The sequence below is a fragment of the Pleurodeles waltl genome, chromosome 3_1, assembly GCF_031143425.1.
Source record: "Pleurodeles waltl isolate 20211129_DDA chromosome 3_1, aPleWal1.hap1.20221129, whole genome shotgun sequence".
Lineage (NCBI taxonomy): Eukaryota > Metazoa > Chordata > Amphibia > Caudata > Salamandridae > Pleurodeles > Pleurodeles waltl.
This window is the reverse complement of record NC_090440.1, coordinates 1790668627-1790689721: the sequence shown is the minus strand read 5'-3', so window position 1 is coordinate 1790689721 and position 21095 is coordinate 1790668627. Positions and strand designations below refer to the sequence as shown.

Here is a 21095-nt window from a genome sequence, read left to right as displayed (position 1 = left end):
GCCAGGCTAGCTTGAATCCTTTTTGGCCACTGGACTGTGGTCAGCTGGTTGGTTTCTTCAGGAGTTAGTGCAGGGGACTCTAGGCAGCTCCTTTGTACCTGTAGCAAACAGGGAGTCTCTCCTTGAACCAGTTGAAGCCAGGCAAAGTCCTTCTTGTGGTGAAACCCAAGTGTGCAGCTGGTGCAGTCCTTCAGAGTGCAGGGTCCAGGTGCAGGCCATGGGTCCAGCAGGGCAGTCCTTCTTCTCCTGTAGTTCTTCCTTGTTGGAGTCTGATGGGGATCTGAGGTGTGGGTGCAGGTCTGCCAGTTTTATCCCTGCTCCAGGGTGAAAAACAGGGGGGTCCTGGTTCTCCAATCGGGTGCAGGGTCCTTCCCCCTGTGATGACCACTTCCTGGGAAGTGTGGCAAAAATCCCAATCCCAGTTCCTCAAAACTCCATCATGGCTGAAAGTGATTTTTGGAGGTTACATCTGGCTGAGCCCACCCACTGTTGTGGCTAAAAATCCTAAACACGCCCCTCTCCTAATCTAATCAAGGGGGCACCTAATTGTCTGGGTTTGCAGGATGTGGGGGTGTTGCTGGGTTACTCCAAATGTCCTTCTCTGCCTTTGAAGACCAGTTTGGCAGCCCTCCCCCCTTCTGCCTCACCATCTGCTGAGGGGAGATCTCCTCCCACAGGCACATCTTTGTGTGGAGCCAGGCCACTTCACACCTTATCAAGGCAGCCTGGACAAGTTATATTAAATCCCACAACTGGAAGTTGTGGGATTTATTATAACAATTAATTTGATACCAAACGGCTGGTATCTGTTACTTAAGGGGACTTTAAAAATTAAAATAAAGTCTCCCCATTCTAGCCTATGGAGGCCATTCACTACAATAAGGGAAAAACGAATTTGGCTGTTTTACCTCACCAGGGTTTTAACAACTATTTTTATAACGTCCCTGCTTATAGTTACATGGCACCCAGCCCTAGGGGCACACAGGGCACACCTTAGGGGTGAATTATATGTAAAAATAAGGTAATTTAAGACTTTGGAACTACTTTTAATTCCAAAGATGAATTTGCATGTAACTTTAATTTAAAAGCAGCCAGCAAGGCCAGCCTGCCTTTAAAATGACACTGGGCACCTCAGCAGTGCACCTATGGGGGCACTACCTATGCTGGGGTCCCTAAACCTCCATGTCCTACCATATACTAGGGACTTATAGGTAGGTTAACTTTGCCAATTATAATTAGCCTAATTTGCATATCCACTTTACACAGAGCACTGTCCCTGGGACTGGTAAGCAGTACCCAGGACACAGCCAAGAGTCAGAAACCACAAGTACCTGTCCAAAAAGTTTGGGGGTGACCAGGGCAAGAAGGAGGACTTTCCTACACTTGCCCCCCCAGATGAAAGGTGATAGGTACTAACCTACACCCTGGTAGTCCTCATCAGCTAAGTGGAAAACCTCGAAAGGCCATCTGCATTGGCAGTCCCAGGTCTGTGCTCCACTGTGAAGTCCATCCCCTGTAGGGAAATGGACCACCTTAACAGTTTTGGGTTCTCTCCCCCTCATTTGCATCTGAGAGGTCTGTGGTCAGTTTGTACACGGAAGTGAGTGCCAAACAGGTTTGGCCTCATCTTCTTCAGGGACCAGACCACAGCAAAGGCCTCCCTCTCAATGGCACTCCATCTTTTCTCTCTGGGGAGTAGTCGCCTGCTGATGAAGGCAACTGGTTGATCTTGGCCCTCTTCATTAACTTGTGCTAACACTGCCCAATCCCTTCCTCTGAAGCATCTGTTTGCACTATAAACGCCTTGCTATAGTCAGGGGCCAGGAACACTGGCGTTGGACACATAGCCTGTTTTAGGGTGTCAAAAGCTTTTTGACACTCTGGGGTCCAAATGACCTTCTTGGGCTATTTCTTAGAGGTAAGCTCAGTCAGAGGGGCCACTATGGTGAGCATCAGTCCTAGTGCATTTAGACCTCTGTAGTCCACACATAATATCAGTTCCTTCTTCCCACCTTGGGGATTAGTTTTGGGCACCAGTACCACTGGACAGGACCAAGGACTGTCAGAGGGCTCAATTACATTGAGCTCCAACATCTTAGCCACTTCAGCTTTGATGTTGGCCTTGACCTGGTCAGACAGCCTGTACAGCTTGTTTTTGACAGGTAAGCTGTCACCAGTGTCAACGTCATGGACACACCAATTGGTGAGTCCAGGGGTCAGGGAGAACAGACTAGCAAACTGCTCCAAAACATTTCTGCAGTCTCTTTGTTGCTGGTCTGTCAACTTGGGAGAGAGTACCACTCCCTCCACTGACCCGTCTTGTTCATTTCAGGACAGGAGGTCTGGCAGAGGTTCACTCTCCTCCTCCTTCCCTTCATCAGTGACCATCAGCATGGTCATGTCTGCCCTATCCTGGTGGGGTTTCAATCTGTTGACATGCAGGATCCTATGAGGATTCCTGGGGGTGCCAAGATCCACCAAGTAGGTGACCTCACCCTTTTTCTCCACAATTAGATGGGGCCCAGCCCATTTGGCCTGAAGTGCCCTAGAAGCCATGGGCTCCAAAACCCACATCAGCTGTCCTGGGTGATACTCCGGCATGGTAGCCTTCTGGTCATGCCAGAGCTTCATGAGCTCTTGGTTGGCCTCCAGGTTTCTGCTTGCCTTCTTCATGTACTCAGCCATGCGTGACCGCAGGCCCAGCACATAGTCCAGCACATTCTCCTTGGACTCTTTGAGAGGCTTCTCCCAAGACTCTCTCACCAATTACAATGGACCTCTTGCAGGGTGCCCAAACAGTAATTCAAAGGGGCTGAATCAATATCCCCTTCTGTGGCACCTCTCTGTAGGCAAACAGCAGGCATGGGAGGAGAACATCCCATCTCCTCCTGAGTTTGTCAGACAAACCCATGATCATGCCCTTCAGGGTCTTATTAAATCTTTCCACCAGACCATTGGTCTGTGGAAGATAGGGGGTGGTGAACTTGTAACACCACACTCATCCCACATGGCTTTCAGATAGGCAGACATACAATTTGTACCCCTATCTGAAACCACCTCCTTTGGGAACCCCACTCTGGTGAACACACCAGGTAGGGCCCTAGCCACTGTGGGAGCAGTGACTGTCTGGAGGGGTATTGCCTCAGGGTACCTGGTGGCATGGTCCACAACTACCAAAATGTACCTGTTGCCTGAGCCAGTTGGTGGGTCTAGGGGACCAACAATATCAATCCCCATCCTCTCAAAGGGAGTCCCAACCACTGGCAGTGGTATCAAGGGAGCCTTTGGCTTGCCCCCTGCCTTGCCACTGGCTTGGCAGGTAACACAGGAGCTGCAAAACTCCTTGACTTTTTCTGACATTTGGGACCAATAAAAATGGTTGACCAGCCTGTTCCAGGTCTTGGTCTGTCCCAAATGTCCAGCTAAGGGAATATCATGGCTTAAAGTGAGGGGGAATTCTTTATACTTCTGGTGGGCCACCACTCTCCTGGTTGCCCCTGGTTTGGGGGTCCCTTGCCTTGGTGTAGAGAACTCCATCCTCCCAGTAAACCTTGTGGGTCCCACTTGTATCCCCTTGTTCGTGCCTGGCAGCAGTCTGCCTTAGGCCCTCAAGAATGGGACACCCTCTTTATCCCTGGCAAAACTCTTCTCTGGTGGGCCCACCTGCCCCCTGCAGTTCTGCCTGGTCTGGCAGATCTTGCAGGGGAAGTGGCCCCCCCTCAGAGGTCAGATCCTCCCCCTCAGGTCTGGATTCCTCCTGAGCCTTGGTACTTGTGGGGGCTGGCAAGCCAGACCCAGTGCCCTTTCCCTTCTTCTTGGAGGCTTGGCCCATTGTTCCAGGGTCCTAGTGTCCTGAACTTCCCTGTTGTGCTGCCTGAGACCTGGTCACAGCACAATCCCATTCAGGGAGGTCCAGCTTCTGTGCATGGACCCTTCTCTCCACCTCTGACCATTCAGATGCTTCAAGATCATTTCCCAGCAGACACTCTACTGGGAGGGCAGGAGCTACAGCTACATTCTTAGGGCCAGTCACACCTCCCCATTCCAGGCTCACTATGGCCATGGGATGGAGTTGGATTCTGCTATCTGCATAAGTCACTTGGTGGAAGACACCAGGTAAGACCTGTTCTGGAGAAACCAGCTTCTCTGTGACCATTGTCACACTGGCTCCTGTATCTCTTAGAGTTTCCACCTCAGTCCCATTGACTTTAGGCCTCTGCCTCTACCTCCCCATGCTGGGAGGTAAGGTGGCCAAAGTTGCAATGTCCACCCCACCCACAGATACTAAGGTGACCTCTGTGTACCCTGATCCCAGCCCTGGGCCAACTTCCACCACCATTCCTACACTAGCAATTCCCTGGGATTGCCCACCAGTGGGGGGGGCTTTTTGGAGCAGATAGCATCTCCACTTTTGTGTCCAGGTTGATGACATTCAAAGCACTTGCCGGCCTTAGCAAGCTCCTGAAACTTTCCTGCTTTAACAGGATCATAATGCTTCCCCTGATACCTTTTCCCCTTAGAAGTGGAATGGCTCGGGGCTCCCCCACCCTGAGAAGTTTTTCTGGACTCTTGTGAGGACTCATTGGGCTTTTTATCATCTTTCCCTTGGTTCTTCCCCTGAAAAGAACCATGTCGTCCATTTTTCTGATCACCCCCTGGGGGTTTCTGCTTAACCCTAGTTCTTAACCAGTCATCTGCTACCTCCCCCAGCTCTCTGGGGTTTGTCAACTTAGAATCAACTAGATACTGGCAGAGCTTCTCTTCAACACAATTGGTTAGAAGGTGCTCTCTCATAATCAAATTGTACAGCACCTCAAAGGTACTTACCTTATTGCCCTGTATCCAGCCCTCTAGTGCTTTAACTGAGATGTCCACAAAGTCCACCCAGGACTGGGTGCTTGTCTTTTGGGTGTCCCTAAACGTGAGCCTATACTGCTGTGGGGTCAGACCAAAATTTTATTCAAGCATCTCCTCATACTGGGGTATGAATCTGCCTCTTCCCCCCTCAAGGTTAGGAGCCTATCCCTCCCGGAGTTGGGGACCAACTCCCAAAGAAGTGAACCCCAGTACTGAGGCTTAACTCTCCTCATCTGGAGAGCCCTCTCAAAGGCCCCCAGCCACTTATCTATCTATGTCATCCCTCTCTACATAGGCAGGAACCACCCCCTTGGATAATCTGGGGCAAAACCCCCCCACCCATGGACACCTCAGTTTCTCTGTCGCTGCCACCATCCCTTTTCTCTTCCCTTGCCCACTTTTTCTTATCTAGGGCCAGCTTCTCTGCCTCAAAAGCTATGAATGCTAGCTGGGCCTCCAGCTCTCTTTCCCTGAGGGACAGGTTCTCTCCTCCTGAAGGGACCCCTTTTCCCCCAACTAGCTTTGGGTATGCCCCTAGTGACTGTGTGCAGTGAGGACCGGTCTTTCTCCTCCTCACTTAGGCTCAGATGCCCTCCCTCCCCTGAGTGGTTGGAGCTAGCATCCTCCCCTGCTTCTTACTCCTCTGGAGCTTCCTCTGAGCCTACTTCTTGGGCCTCAGCCCATGCTGTCAGGGATTTAATCAGGACATGCTTCCTGAGGTAAGCGGTTGCAGGCAACCCCCTTGCAGTACACAACCCCCTAAGCTGGACTACTGTCAGTGTGGGTAGGCTAGCCAGATCAAGCTCCATGGTTCCCTAGTTTTGTGTCAACAAAAACTTTTTTGCAAAAATTGGAAACCAGAATTTAGAAAAATCACAAAAATTCAATAATTGAAATTAATCCAAATTAAAAACAATTTTTGCACTAGGACAATTTAAAGGATTTTTAATTTGTTTTACTTAAAACTGTAATGTGATACTGAACACAAGTACAGGATCCCACCACTGCGCACCAAAAATGTTGAAAAATGGGTTATTGGTAAGGGCAGGTAAGTAACTACACTTAGCAATAGGCCACTAACCTCCACTTAGGTCCACTTAGGTCTCAGTAAATTAAACCCAACTTAACCCTTGGTAGCTTGGCAGCGAGCGACAAGGCTTAACTTGGGAGACAGAGTGTAAAGCATTCAAATATCACAAAACAATAATTAAATAAAACACAGGAAACAGTTTAAAAATCCAAAATCAATTTATAGAAATAGATTATATTTTTATCTTTAAAATGACACAAAAATGGATAAAATCGGATAAGGGGAACCGGAGATATGAATTTTTAAAGAATTATTGTTTTCTAGTGCCTAGAAACAAAAAGCGCCAATCTGGTCATCTGGTTGCACCTAGACCGGGTCAAAGTCAAAGTTTTAGGCCGACCGCGATGGAGCCCGGCTCGGCAACAGGCCACGGGAGGCCTCGGTTAAAAGTTTACCTTAGGACTTAGTCGTTTTTCTGAAGATTTTCTTCAGCGGGACGAACCTGCCAGTCCAATCCGACCTCCTGGAACTCTTCCTCGGATACGCGTCGCAGGAGCCCTCAGTGGAGATTTTTACCTTCGGACTTAGTCGTTTTTTCGAGGTAAAAATCCTTCGACTGGGCCAAACCTGGATCTTGATCCGACTTCCTTGGAGCCCTCCTCTGATACGCTGGCTGGGAGGTCCCGGTCAACTTCCTGCATTCGGACTTAGTCTCTTTTTTGGAGATTTTCTTCACTGGGACGAACCTGCAAGTCCGGCCGGGTCGCGGTTGAGGCAAGCCGGCTAGAGTTGCCACGGCAGGTCGGTCCCTCTATGGAGCCGTTTTCCAAAAGTTCTCCAAACTTCTGGATCTTCTTACAGATGTTCCTTTAAGGTTCTTTTGGGGTCCACAGCTCATCCCAAGGTTCCAGAAGCTCTGAGATGCTCCTTGGGTACAACTCCCAGAATGCATCTGGCACAAACTCCTTTTTGGCCACTGGACGGTGGTCAGCTGGTTGGTTTCTTCAGGAGTTGGTGCAGGAGACTCTGGTTAGCAAGTCTTCACCTGTAGCAAACAGGGAGTCCCCCCTTGAACCAGTTGAAGCCAGGCAAAGTCCTTCTTGTGGTGAAGCCCAAGTGTGCAGCTGGTGTAGTCCTTCAGAGTGCAGGGGCCAGGTGTAGGCCAGGGGTCCAGCAGGGCAGTCCTTCTTCTCCTGTAATTCTTCCTTGTTGGAATCTGATGGCAATCTGAGGTGTGGGTGCAGGTCTGCCAGTTTTATCCCTGCTCCTGGGTGAAAAACAGAGGGGTCCTGGTTCTCCAATCAGGTGATGACCACTTCCTGGGAAGTGTGGCAAAAATCAATTCCAGGGAGCAACATTCCTCAAAAATCCATCATGGCTGAAAGTGATTTTTGGAGGTTACATCTGGCTGAGCCCACCCACTGGTGTGGCTAAAAATCCTAAACACACAACTCTCCTGCCCTCTCCTAATCTAATCAAAGGGGCACCTAATTGTCTGGGTTTGCAGGATGTGGGGGAGTGTTGCTGGGTTGCTCCAAATGTCCTTCTCTGCCTTTGAAGACCAGTTTGGCAGCCCTCCCCCTTCCTGCCTCCCCATCTGCTGAGGGGAGATCTCCTCCCACAGGCACATCTCTTTGTGTGGAGCCAGGCCACTTCACACCTCATCAATCAGCCTGGCCAGGCTGCCAGAGGCTGGCCAATCAGAGCACAGCAGCAAAAACACTGCAGGGCTGAAGTTGTCAACTTTTCAGGTAAAGTTTAAAACTCTTTACCTGAACAAGTTATATTAAATCCAACAACTGGAAGTTGTGGAATTTATTATAACAATTAATTTGATACCAAACGTCTGGTATCTGTTACTTAAGGGGACTTTAAAAATTAAAATAAAGTCTCCCCATTCGAGCCTATGGAGGCCATTCACTATAATGAGGGGAAAAACGAATTTGGCTGTTTTACCTCACCAGGGCTTATAAAACTATTTTGATAAGGTCCCTGCTTATAGTTACATGGCACTCAGCCCTAGGGGCACATAGGGCACACCTTAGGGGTGACTTATATGTAAAAAATAAGGTAGTTTAAGACTTTGGAACTACTTTTAATTCCAAAGTCGAATTTGCATGTAACTTTAATTTAAAAGCAGCCAGCAAGGCAGGACTGCCTTTAGAATGACACTGGGCACCTCAGCAGTGCACCTATGGGTTGCACCTATGGGGGCACTATCCATGTTGGGGTCCCTAAACCTCCACACCCTACCATATACTAGGGACTTATAGGTAGGTTAACTTTGCCAATTATAATTAGCCTAATTTGCATATCCACTTTACACAGAGCACTGGCCCTGGGACTGGTAAGCAGTACCCAGGACACAGCCAAGAGTCAGTAACCACCAGTACCTGTCCAAAACGTTTGGGGGTGACCAGTGCAAAAAGGAGGACTTTCCTACATTCCATCAACGTCTCTTTATTGAGTCTCCATATTCATGGGATGATTTGGCATTCAGGGACTATTTGCATAGTCCATGCCACTGGCACATGGTTGGATAAGACCTTTGAATCGGTTTCACCCAAACTCAAGTGTGAGAATGTAGCTGTTATCTTAAAAATAATATTTTGACTAATACCTCTGTACATTACGATTAAAAAACAGAATAATCACTCACCTTGATATGTTGAGCACCACAAATCAATTAGATTCATATCTGGCACCCCAGCATCAGTAAGGGTAAGGGAATATGCCATGCAACCAAGCAGTAGACTTGTCCACCTCTGAGTTACGAGTTATTTTCTAGTCCCCATCATTACCAAGCAATCTCCTGGAATGGTAGCTTTATTTAAAAAAAAAAAACCTTGTAGCTATCAGCTTTCCTTAACTTCGTTTGGGCCATATATGGATACTTTACAGTCTGGATGACCATAAAATGTGCCTTGCATCCCCACAGCCCTTCCATCTCTGAATCTATATAACGGAATTATGTATAAGCAGGAACACCTGGTCAGATCGATATAATACCACCGCTAACATTTGATGTGGCAGTGGTGTAAACCTGCATAGGAATGTATAGGGTTTTTAAATGCCTAACATCCAATGACAGGAGATGGGACTCCTGGAGTAATAACAATGGCTTCACCCCCAAATATGGAGCCGGTGTGTGAGAGTCTAATGCTCCACCAGGGAATCCAGTCCTTGGGTACTGAGTGACTTAAAAGTTATTGTGTGATGGGTGTCTGAACTCAGGATGATAAGTCTAAACTCATCACGTTATTGTGGATTTCACTGAGACACAATGGGTCACCTGCCTCCATAAAAATACACTCTTCAAATCCCTACAATCATTACACACCCAAAGGGCTACAGCGGCTTCCGTCCCGCAAGTTCAAGGAAGAAGGAGAAAAAGGAAGAAGAAATATATAGTAAATAAAAAGGGGGTGGGAAACAAATACACATCTGATCCATCTTCAGACCCTGGTAATGTATAGTCAACCACTTTACAGCCCAAAAGAAGAGCCAGCATGAATAACTTCCAAGGCGAACACTATCTTAGGCACACCTCAGCAGGGAAAACGGGGACTTTCATTATCTGTAGCTACTTTATACGTAGTATGTTTGGCATTGCTCTGTTTTCGTACTTATTTGAATTCCACTTTATGCCTCTGCAAATCCCACTTCAGAGGGAGCCTCTCATGTAGAATCCAGCTCGGCCTTGTTGTCTGGAATGTAACTCGTTGGGTTTTAATCTTTTCTTTTCTCTTTTCTCTTGCCTGCTGTTGTTGCCATTTGGTCTCAGCTCCTTAGAAGCATTCTTCAGTCTTTCTAGTTCTCTTTCTCAGTCTGAGGTTTTTATCACCTCCTTTCTCCATGTGTTATGAGTTGATCTGCCATTTAGCATATCAGTTTTAAATGGAAACCCCTAGTAGTATGGAATTTGTATAGCTCATATTCTCTCCAAACAAACATCAAAATTATATTTTGAAATAATGTTTTATATAACATGTAGAGTAAACATTATTCACAAAGGGAACACATCTTGAGGCGCATTATTGTTCCACATTAAATATGATCGAAAAGAGGATGAGACCCTCCAGCTTCCAAGTGACTGTTTGATGGTGCAGGTAAAAAGCGTGGTGCTCTCATCCTATTTTTTTAAACCGTGCGTATTACTGACCTAATGCACAATCAAACTAGGCATGCCGGCCAGTTAGTGCAGTGCCTAAATCACACCAATTATGCTGTATTCCACAACACTACATCAATACCCAGCATTGTGGAAGTGTTAAATAGTAATTTTCAGTAATCCTTAAGTACAGATCATCGATTTTGTATCATTATCTACATTTAGAATGATGGCCATATTTGACATTACCTCTGTGAAATTGTAAGAAATATTTTATTGCAATTATGATTGTTCAGTAAAACCTGCTGATGAATTTTTCTGCTCATTCTTTTTACTCCCTCAGCTTGGGTCTGTGGTCTAATTTCAATCACGGTCATCAGCCTGCTCTCCTTGCTTGGTGTGATTCTGATTCCTATCATAAACCAGGGGTGCTTCAGATTCCTTCTGTCCTTCCTGGTTGCTCTGGCGGTTGGGACGCTAAGTGGCGATGCACTGCTCCACCTATTGCCCCATGTAAGTTTTTTTCAATTAATAGTTTAATTGACGTTACCAGGTGTTATTATGCCAGTAAGCGCTATGTGTGCAAAATGTGGACTTTATGTGAGCAGCCCAATGTATTCTTGGAGTTGTATGTCACTTCAAAGATATTTTTTTCAAGTATCAGAATACATACTATATGTGGTCAGTATATAGATTTGACAGCTCACGGTTATCCAGGCTAATCGTGTGCAATTAAGACAGTCTAGGTTTCTTTTTAGCGGTGGTCTTAGCAAGCAGCTGTAATGAAGTCAGACAGTATGCGATCGTGGTCCTCTGGCTAGAACCTCCCTCTAACGTGTATGGGACAGAGAAGTATTTTTATTATAAAACAACTGATGTTCTGAGAAAATGTCCCCACGTAAAAGTATATGTGTTTCTGTGAATGTTAGAGATGCAGTGTACTACTTGTGCCGACAATCCTATCTCGCTGCAGTTATGAGGAAAGCACAGAGCGAAAGAATGTCATACTAAGTAATGCTTTCCTAGGTGAAAGAACAACTAGGTAAAGAAAATAAAACATCACCACGAATGTGGGCGATTCTAAAAGAATAAAATAAAGCAAAATAAAATGTTACTAGGCTAAAGATCACAAGCAGCAGGCCTAGTTGCTAAAATAACGGGTCAAGAGACATCACTAAAATGGTTATACAACAACCTTTGACGGTTGATCAGATTTTACAACATTCAGACATGATTGAACAAATACAAGAAAAAGATAAGAAGGAAGGCTGGATATGCACAAACACAAAAGTGTACTTGATAAAGAGGTTTCTATCATAAGCTGTCTTTTACATAACTCTATAGCATTCTCCAGTAAGCATCAACATTATATGAATTAAGTTGCTATTACTGCCATTGGCAATGTTTGTTTTCGGGTTCCATCGTGAACTAGTAACAGTTTGATAAATGCCTAGAGGATTGTGGTGATTTTTACAACAGTAAGGCAAAGCGCATTCATGATATTCATGTTGGACATGCATTTTCTTCAAACCTAAATTCCCAATTAGGAAGCAAGCAAGGCTGTAGAATAGTTGTTATTAAAATGAAGACAACAGTAAAGCAAACAAAGGACCTGATTTAAAGTGTAACCGACTGATTGCTCTGTCATAGATATTGATAGATATCCCATTCGCCTTCATACAATTGCATTATTGCCTATGACGCATGTAATATGCTGACTGGATATCCATCATCCATCATATTTGTGATTGAATCGCTCGGCCGCCAAGCTCCCAATTTGTCCCAAAGTATTTTTGATTCTGTTGCTCTATATGATACCTTAACATAATTATTTCAGATTTGAAGAAAAGTATTTCCTCTATGGGGAAAGGACCGCGATAGTCCTTCATTTCAAAGTCATTTAAAAAAATATATGGAAACTAGATAGACCTAACTCTTGTGATTAATTCTATGAAGAAAAGGGAAAAAATATGCTATATATTTGGAATTCGGGAAATAAAGGAGTTAAACATATTGGATGTTTCCAGACTAAAAATTATGTGATCAAATTTTAAATTAACATTTAAACCATGGGCTAATTATTTTGATATAATATTAACAATACCAGATGGCTCCATCAAACTGTCAGTCTTTTAAACATACCAACAAGAACCTTGTTTGTTGACCTCACAAGTTAATAATCCAAGGAACTTACTTACTGGATATAGTCTGATGATGCAGTTAAAAAAGAATTACTGTCGACCTACAAGTATTTGTCCAAGAGGAGCAATGGCAGTTGAACAGCTTTAAAGCAGGAGGATAGCTTTCTAATGTGCTTGATGGAAGCACAACACAGAGGTCAAAATCATGACAGATCTAAACTTTGAGACGAAGAGCAAAGTAATGGACAAAGAAAAAATACTTTGTGTTTTGATAAAGTGTTAAAGATTGAGAAAGGAAAACAAGCATTGAACATTGGGCTATAAAACTAGAAGTTTTCTATGTTCATTGTGTGCAAAATGGATTTCCTATCATCCATCTGCACCGGAGGTGACATCCGTGGTTTACTTCCAAAACTGTCTTTAAAAGAAGACGCCAAGCAAGAGAAGATATTTCTATTTGTACAGGAAGTGACATCACTGGATTTCCTTTCACCCGTCTACACAGGAAGAGACACCTCTCGGTTTCCCATCATCTTTATGCAGGGGAAGTGACTTCACTGGTTTCCTGCCAAAACTGTCTTTAAAAGAAGAAGCCACACTAGAGGGGCATTTCCACCATCCATCTGCACAGGGTCTAGCATCATTGGCTTTTCCATCATCCATTCCCACACGAAGTGACATCACTGGATTTTGCATTATCCATCTGCACAGGAAGTGACATCACTCGTCGCCCCTCGCAAGACCTAGTTAATGGCTTCCACAGTGTGGACACGCAGCAGGTGCAGTGCTGGTGTGCCAAAGTAAGCCTGTCTGCATCTGGACTGCGCCCATCGCTAGGAACCTGGTCCTCCACCATTTCGCTGCTACCATGCTGCGATTCTCTTTGTACTGAACCATCGGTCACTGCTCCACACGCTGCTTCGCTGTGCCACAGAGCACCAAAAGAGTCTTCTCTTGTGCTGGCTGCAAGTTTTCGGGCACTTACCCACAACTAGAACTAAATGCACTGACAATACCCAACACTCTCACACAGTCCTGCAACCACCCACACAGCACTCGACACTCATTTGCATGGTCCTCAACACCCACTCAATCACCAGACATGCCTCAGAGATGTAGGACCTGATGCACAACCATGCCCTTGGCCTACTTTTCCTCACAAAAACCTGGCTGAACCTTGTATCAGTACTTGATATCTCCACATCCACCTCATTCCCCCCAGCTACAAGATTGCCCGGAAAGACAGACTTTACAAGCCTGACTGTGTAAACTCTAATATCCACAAGCACACCATCAGCTGCACCACATCCACGGACACGTCTTCCTCCAACATGGAACACATATCATTCAAGCTCCAGTTCACAGCAAACTTCACCCTAAGCACCATCCTTATCCACAGACCACCAGGACCGTGCACCAACTTCACAGCACTACCACAGACTTAGTTACAGCACTCTCCCTCAGTGCTACCAGTTACATCCCACTCTGCGACCTGAAGATCTAAACAGAAGACCACGTCGACCCCAACTCAAGAGTACTCATTGAAGACCTTGGAAGCCTGAACCTCACCCAACAAATCAAGGGACCTACACACGATGCTGGACACCTCTTGAGCTATATTTTCACCAACTTCAACAACATCCGAGTTGACAAGCCCTCACCGGTCCTGTAGACAGACCACACATTCATCAAGCTCAGTCTCCCCGTCCCTGTCCCATGCACACTCACCACCACCAGACAAGGCCCCAAAACTAGAACAGCGTCATCAGAAGGTCTGGAATACCGCTATCAAAACCCACTAACCCAAACACAGCAGCAGCCTCCCCAAAGCTATCAAGAATGTCAACATTTGGATCCTGTTAGAAATGGGGTATTTGGTTGGCAGTCAGGTTACCCCCTGTCCAAGCAAGGACCCTCAGTCTAGTCAGGGAAAGTCACACACAATCCAAATTATCCTGTGCCCACCCCCTGGTAGCTTGGGACTGAGCAGTCAGGCTTAACTTAAAAGGCAATGTGTAAAGTATTTGTGCAAAATAATCATGCAATAACACAGTAGAACACCACAAAAATACACCACACAGTGTTTAGAAAAATATTTAATATTTATCTGGTATGATGCAGGTCAAAACGATCAAGATTCAATAAGTATACATTGAAATATCACTGTAAAAATTATATGAAGTGGCGTTAGTCTTTAAAAAGCAACAAGTGTCTCTTGCAAGCACACTTTCAAGCACAAAGTACCTGGTTTGCGTTCAAATTCTCCACAAGGGACCGCAGAGGAGGAGTTGCGTGGAAAACGGGGAGTTGTGAGTCGATTATTCCGGTACACACAGAATATACGTCGTTGAGTTTTCACGCAGGGCAGGATTTGCGTCGATTTCAGGTGCGTAGACTGGGATCCTCTAAGGTTTGCGGGGTTTTCGGATGCCCCATGGACGATGCATTGAAATCCTGGGCGTGGAGGACGAAGTCACAGCAGCTGCGTCGATCTGGTGGGCGATGTGTGGAATTTTCTGCCGCACACCCATTCCTCTCAAGAAGTCTGGATGCGTTGTTCCGGCTCGGCTTTGCGTCGATCCAGTGGGCCGTGCTTCAAATTTCCAGTCGCAACACTGGCGCTGCATCTCCTTTTCCTCTTAAGGAAATCGGGCTGCGTCGATCCGGTTTGGCGTGCGGTGATTTTATTACCGCGATGCAGGCTGTGCTGTGAGTCGGTTTTCGCCACACAAGGAGTTCTTTTGCAGGAATGAAGTCTTTTGGGTCCTGATACTTCAGGGAACAGGAGGCAAGCTCCATCCAAGCCCTTGGAGAGCATTTCTCAGCAGAACCAGAGGACAGCAAGGCAGCAGGGCAACAGGGCAGCAGTCCTTTACAGCAAAGCAGACAGGTGTGTCTTTGGGCAGCCAGACATTTCTTCTTGGCAGGTTGCAGGTTCTGGTTCAGGGATTCTTCACCTGGTATCTTGTCCAGAAGTGTCTTGTGAAGTAGAAGTGTCAACCTCAGAAGTGTGTATGTTGGTAGGGTCAGAGACCCTGCTTAAATACCCAAATGTGCCTTTGAAGTGGGGGAGACTTCCAAGAGTGGCTTAGAAGTGCACAAGGTCCCCTTTCAGTTCCATCCTGTCTGCCAGGGTCGCAGTAGGAGGTGTGGCAGACCCATTCAATATGCAGATGTGTGCAAGTGTGACTGAGCATCCTGTGTTTGGGGTTTGTCTGAGTGAATGCACAAGGGAGCTGTCAACTAAACCTAGCCAGCCGTGGATTGGAAGGCATAGAAGGATTTAAGTGTAGAGGAAAGCTCACTTTCCAAAAGTAGCATTTAAAAAATAATAATATAAAATCCAACTTCACCATTAAGCAGGATTTTGTATCACCATTCTGGCCATACTAAATATGACCTGGCTACTCCTTTCAGATCAGGATCTACCACTCAAAAAAGTATATGAGGGTAGCCCTAATGCTATTCTATGAAAGGAGCAGGCCTCACAGCAGTGTAAAACGAGTTTAGGGGTTTTACAGTACCAGGACATATAGAACACACATGTTCATGTCCTGCCTTTTACCTACATAGCACCCTGCCCTATGGGCTACCTAGGGCCTTCCTTAGGGGTGACTTTTATGTGTAGAAAAAGGGGAGTTTAATGCTTGGCAATTACTTTTAAATTCCAAGTCGAAGTAGCAGTGAAACTGCACACACAGGCCCTGCAATGGCAGGCCTGAGACATGGTTAGGGGGCTATTTATGTGGGTGGCACAACCAGTGCTGAGACCCACTAGTAGCATTTAATTAACAGGCCCTGGGCACATGTAGTGCACTTGACCAGGGACTTATAAGTACATTAATTAAGCCAATTGGGTATGAGCCAATGTCACCATGTTTTAGGGAAAGAGCATATGCACCTTTAAGAGTGCAGAGTCCCAAAGCCAACAAAAATGAGGTCAGAACATGAGGAGGAGTTTGGGGGTGACCCTGCAGAAAAGCCATTTCCAACTGATCCTCTTCTGTGCTGACTCCCTACTCCCCTGAAATTAAGCAAAACAACCAGAACCAGACCCCAGGCTAGTTGGTACCCAGAGGAACTCTGACAGATGAAACACCACTGCAAAAACTGGAGTGCACATTGAGAACGAGCCAGGACAAAGCAGACAGAAGCATGTTCAAGTCTGCCGTAAAACACTACCACCAAATGATTCAGACCACCATGCATGCTGCTCCATCCTACTACATTGATACCAGCACCAACAGAAGCAAATAAATCTTTGGCATTGTGAAGACCCTCCCCCCCCCTTTGGCTGCATCCAACTCTATCTCCCCCTTACAGGACCTCTGCAACTGTCTCTCTTAGTTCTTCAGATTCAAGTTCACTGTGTATACAGCAACTTTAGCCCATGACCGGACCCAACAGGTCCCGCCAAACACCTCCTGATCTTTTCCAAAAAACAAATGCTAATCACAAGGCCTTTTATTACCCCAGAAGAAACCACCTCCACTGTGAAGCCCATCTCCTCAGAGCCCCCATCAGGCCCCTACCACTCCCACTCCAGATTACTGCAACCAATAAGCACCATGCTCACACTCATTTTGAATACCTCCACTTGTCCCGCAGCCTTCCCAAGTGCTTGTAGACCATCAGCTGTCCCTCCCCCTTTGCTGAAGAAACCATTTACAGACTCTTCCAGTGTGCACCAACTACAGACTGATCTCCCTGCTACCATTCCTGGCCCAAGTCTTAGAAAAAAAATAATCAGAAGTCAATTTACTGAATACTTTAAATGAAAATCAATTCCTCAACTCCACTCAGTCTGGTTTCAAACCCAACCACAGCACGGAAACTGCCTTCATTGCTGCCACGGATGACATTGCATGACTCTGGACCAAGGAGACACTCATTCTCCTTCTCCTCCTCACTCATCCTCCTGGACTTCTCCGCAGCATTTGACAAAGTCTCCTACCTCATCCGCGCTCTGTGTCTACACAACATCGGAATCAAAGGTCACATGTTCCAATGGTTCTGATCCATCCTGACTAGAGAGACCATTCACTCAGCTTGGCACTGTACACCTCCGATGCCCGCAACCGCATCTGCAGAGTTCTGCAAGTGTCCTCTCTGACCCCAACCCTCTTCAAAGTATGTATGATCCCTCTAGCCAGCATCATCTGCTTTAGTCATCTCAGTATCCTCTCCTAAGCTGATGAAATGACCTACTAGATGAAAACCAGCTTCCTGAAACTGAACACTAAAAAGACCAAAATTGTGATCTTCGGAAGAACACACGACTGTGGGACTCTCCTGGTGGGCAACAGAGCTAGGACTGACACCATCCCCCACCACCCACAACAAGAGCCTAGGGATCATCATCAAAAGCAGACTTGACATGACCGCCCAAGCCAATGCCTTTACCGCCTCATGCTTCCATACCCTGAAGATGTGGTGCAAGATTTTCAAATGGGTCCCAAAAAGCACCCGGAAAACTGCCACCCACGCCCTAGTCATAAGCAGTCTGGATAACAGAAACACCCTCTATGCCAGGATCAACAAAAACTCACCAGAAGGCGGCAAACCATTCAGAACTTGGTGGCCAAAATCCTTCTCAACGTCCCATGCTGCACTCACATCACACCACAACTGAAGAAGCTCCATTGGCTCCCCCATTCACTAAGGAACCCAATTCAAACTTCTCACCCACACTTTCATTAGACTACATAACACAGGCCCAGCATACCTCAACAGTTGCATCTGCTTTCACAAACTTTACCGCCACCTCCGCTCATCCATACTCCTACTTGCACAAATCCCACACATACAGAAAACCATATACAATGTCAAGCCTTATCCGTTATCACTCCTAAAGCATGGAACATTCTGGTGCTACACATCAGAGGCACTTCCTCATTTCTTGAATATTTCGCAAGAAGTTAAAGGCTTAGGGCCCTATTACGAGTTGGGTGCTTGTTTCCACTGGCGGAAACTGACATACGATGTTTCCATTGGTCAGCACGGTGAAAACATTGCTGCGCATTCAGCACCCTCGGAATGCGCCGGTCTGCTTTGCAGACAGTGCACATTCTGTGGATGCTGACGGGGGACCCCAGCACTGCTTTTCCGCCAACCGCCATGAAAAGGCTGGCAGAAAGGGAAGTCGTGATCAGCACAGTGGTGCCGAACTCAGCACTGCTGTGGCTGACCACGACTTCAAACGCCGCCAACCCTTTGGGATCCCCAATCCTGGAAGAGGCAGAGGTCTCATGTCGGTCCGACCTCCAGGATCATAATCTGGCAGTCGGACCTTCAGGACTGCGGCGGCCCGACCGCCACAGCAAGTTTGGTGGTCTCAAGACCACCAAACTCTTAATGAGACCCTTAGCTTTTTGAGTAGTCCCACTAGGCCTTAGGTGTGCCTAGATTCACACCTGCCCCCTGCCAGGACAGGGTGATGGTGCGGAAATCTGCATTACGTAACAATACAACAATGGCATAAAGGGAGTTACTGTACGATTTTAGGACTAACCATATTTATGCGTGAGAGTAACTACATTATATATGCTATTAAATGCCTTTGTCACTTATTCTACACGAGAGGTGGCTAGAAAAATACATTTATCTAGGCATGATAATGAATTGAAAAATCAAATGAATAATGTATCCTAAGTAGCTATGCACTTCCAAGAACAAAAGGTTCTATTTGACACAATACGGTTCCTTATAACTAATCACGTTCCGCAGCTTCCACAGTGGAAAACTGAAATCTTATTTTAAAGTAGAATTTACGGGAAAACATTTGGATGCCTTTCATCTCATTGGAATCAATAAAGTGGAAAAACCGTGTACTTTGTTTTTGTTTAAGAAACAAGTGTTTTCAGTTTTTGAAAAAGGTGAACTCCGTAATAGATGTCAAAGCTCCTTTTCAGATAGGTATTGAAATAATAGAAAGAGCATGTAACCAAACGAAAATGGTGAATATCACAAGCGGTTTGAGGTGTTACAAAAATGAGGAAACGAGGTAGAATACGAAACAGTCAATTCATGTAAAGAAATACTCTGAATAAGCCATCAGCTGTGTAGAATGACACTAAACAAATACATTGAATACCATAAATGTAGGTGAGGAAGTTTAGGGTTTTTTTGTTAAACCTTGTTATTTTACATTTAGTACAAGAAGCAGCTTTAAACGTCAGCTCAGCGTCATACAGGGTCAGAAAAACATTATAGGGGGTAAGGAGAATCAGGTTCGTTTTTCTGGTTCATAGACATGGATGTAGGACAAAACTCTTTTCAGTTGCAAGCATCAATTGTGGTTGCCTCCAGCTATTCCCTTCCCTCCTTGTCTAGGGGGACGAGGGGTGGGAGAGGCAGCCTCCGGCCCTCTCATTGTTAGTGGCGCTTGGCCTTCCCAAACCCACCCCCTCAATGTACTGCTGTTCTGGTAGAAACTTTCCAGTGTCCCCGAAAAATGTGGACTTGCGTCCCCCATCTCTCTTTTATCAAATCTAACATTGGCCCCCATATCTCCACGTCCATGTCTGCGTTTTGATCTATGCATACCCCTTTTAGTCGCCAAGGAGGTTCCAGGTTTTAAGAGGAATCCGAGCTCAAGGCGGAGCATAAAGTATGATTGGTTATGATTCGAAAGTGAATGGCAACAGACTTCCTAACGACCTTAATTTTTGACTAAACCAGCGGAAGCAAACATTTCTTTTAATAATAAGGATTATTTGTGTATATGGTGATTTATTTATTTTTTTATATATATTTTATTGCTTATGTATATAAACATTCATAGTCGGATCCGCTTGTAAAGGGAACATTGAAGATCCACAGTTATGACAATTACCAGGTTACTAATGTCTCTTAATTTAGGGGAACTAATACATTTAATTTATAATCAGATGCGGTAAAATGTTGTTTTAGGACAGAGTGAATTTTCTGTGTAATATAGGAATACACAAACATAAGCCCGACAGAGTTATCAGGACGTCAGAACTGCATTGAATTTTTAAAAAAACTATTGCTGAATGATGCACATAAGATTATTATTTATAATGCTTCCACTTATTGAGGTTAAAAAGTAGATAATTAAATATAACGACTGAAGATGATTGAATGGACACTAATGAAATTGAATCGAGGATAATTTGCAAATAATAAAGTGTCATGGAATTGCATGTTGTGACCAGTGGCGATTTCGACAGCAGGAACATTCTGAACGATACATTTATCCTTCCATCTATCAGGTTTGAATTTTGTAAGATCAAGGACTGGGATAACTTGGTCGAATTATGCAGACTTTCATGAATAGTAAACAGAAAGAGCCACCAGAGCTGTTGCAACTTCGTTTCTGTTAGTTCATTTTTGAATAGTTTGTTCTTCAGGCAGCCAGGTGAGTATTGTTCCTGCTCCTCGACATCGTGTACTCTAACCAGGTTGAATGGAGTGATCTTCTTTGTGGGTCTTACACAAGTCAAGAAGGAAAATTATAAATGGTTGACATCAGAAATGTATTACAGAAACCACCTGCAGAACATAAATATGAAAAAGGCAAAGCAGAGGTGCCAGTACAATGTAGCCAGTTTCCAATGGCTCCTTTTGTTTATTAGAAACATATATGATGCCAGGTTCTGGTGCTTACCAGCTAGGTCCCCTCAAACTCTTACTTTGGTGCAAGAAGGGGAGAGATAACAAAAACAAGAAATAAAAACACATGCAGGTAAAAACAGAATGAAAAAGAACAAAAGGAGGAGTGTTGAGCAATAACAAAAGTGGATGTGTGACAGCGATGTGACTCACTCGATGAGTTAACAACTTGTTGAGTCATTATTCTTTGTAAGCACATATATCCGGAGATAGACCTCAAGGTACCCTCGCAGATGACATTTCTTATTAAAAAAATACCCAACAATCTTGGACCATTTAAAAAATATCAGGTTAACTGTGGACACAGAAATTTCAACATCAC

At 45.3% G+C, this 21095-nt stretch overlaps 1 protein-coding gene across 3 annotated transcripts in view; it reads left to right on the top strand.

The window, feature by feature from the left end:
- The window catches only part of SLC39A10 (solute carrier family 39 member 10), a 269902-nt gene that overhangs the window by 117869 nt on the left and 130938 nt on the right, over positions 1-21095 (top strand). For all 3 annotated transcript variants that reach the window (XM_069225865.1, XM_069225864.1, XM_069225866.1), the window contains one exon: positions 10342-10511. In XM_069225865.1, coding sequence (XP_069081966.1) covers positions 10342-10511 — 170 coding nt within the window. The remainder of the gene's footprint in view (positions 1-10341; positions 10512-21095) is intronic.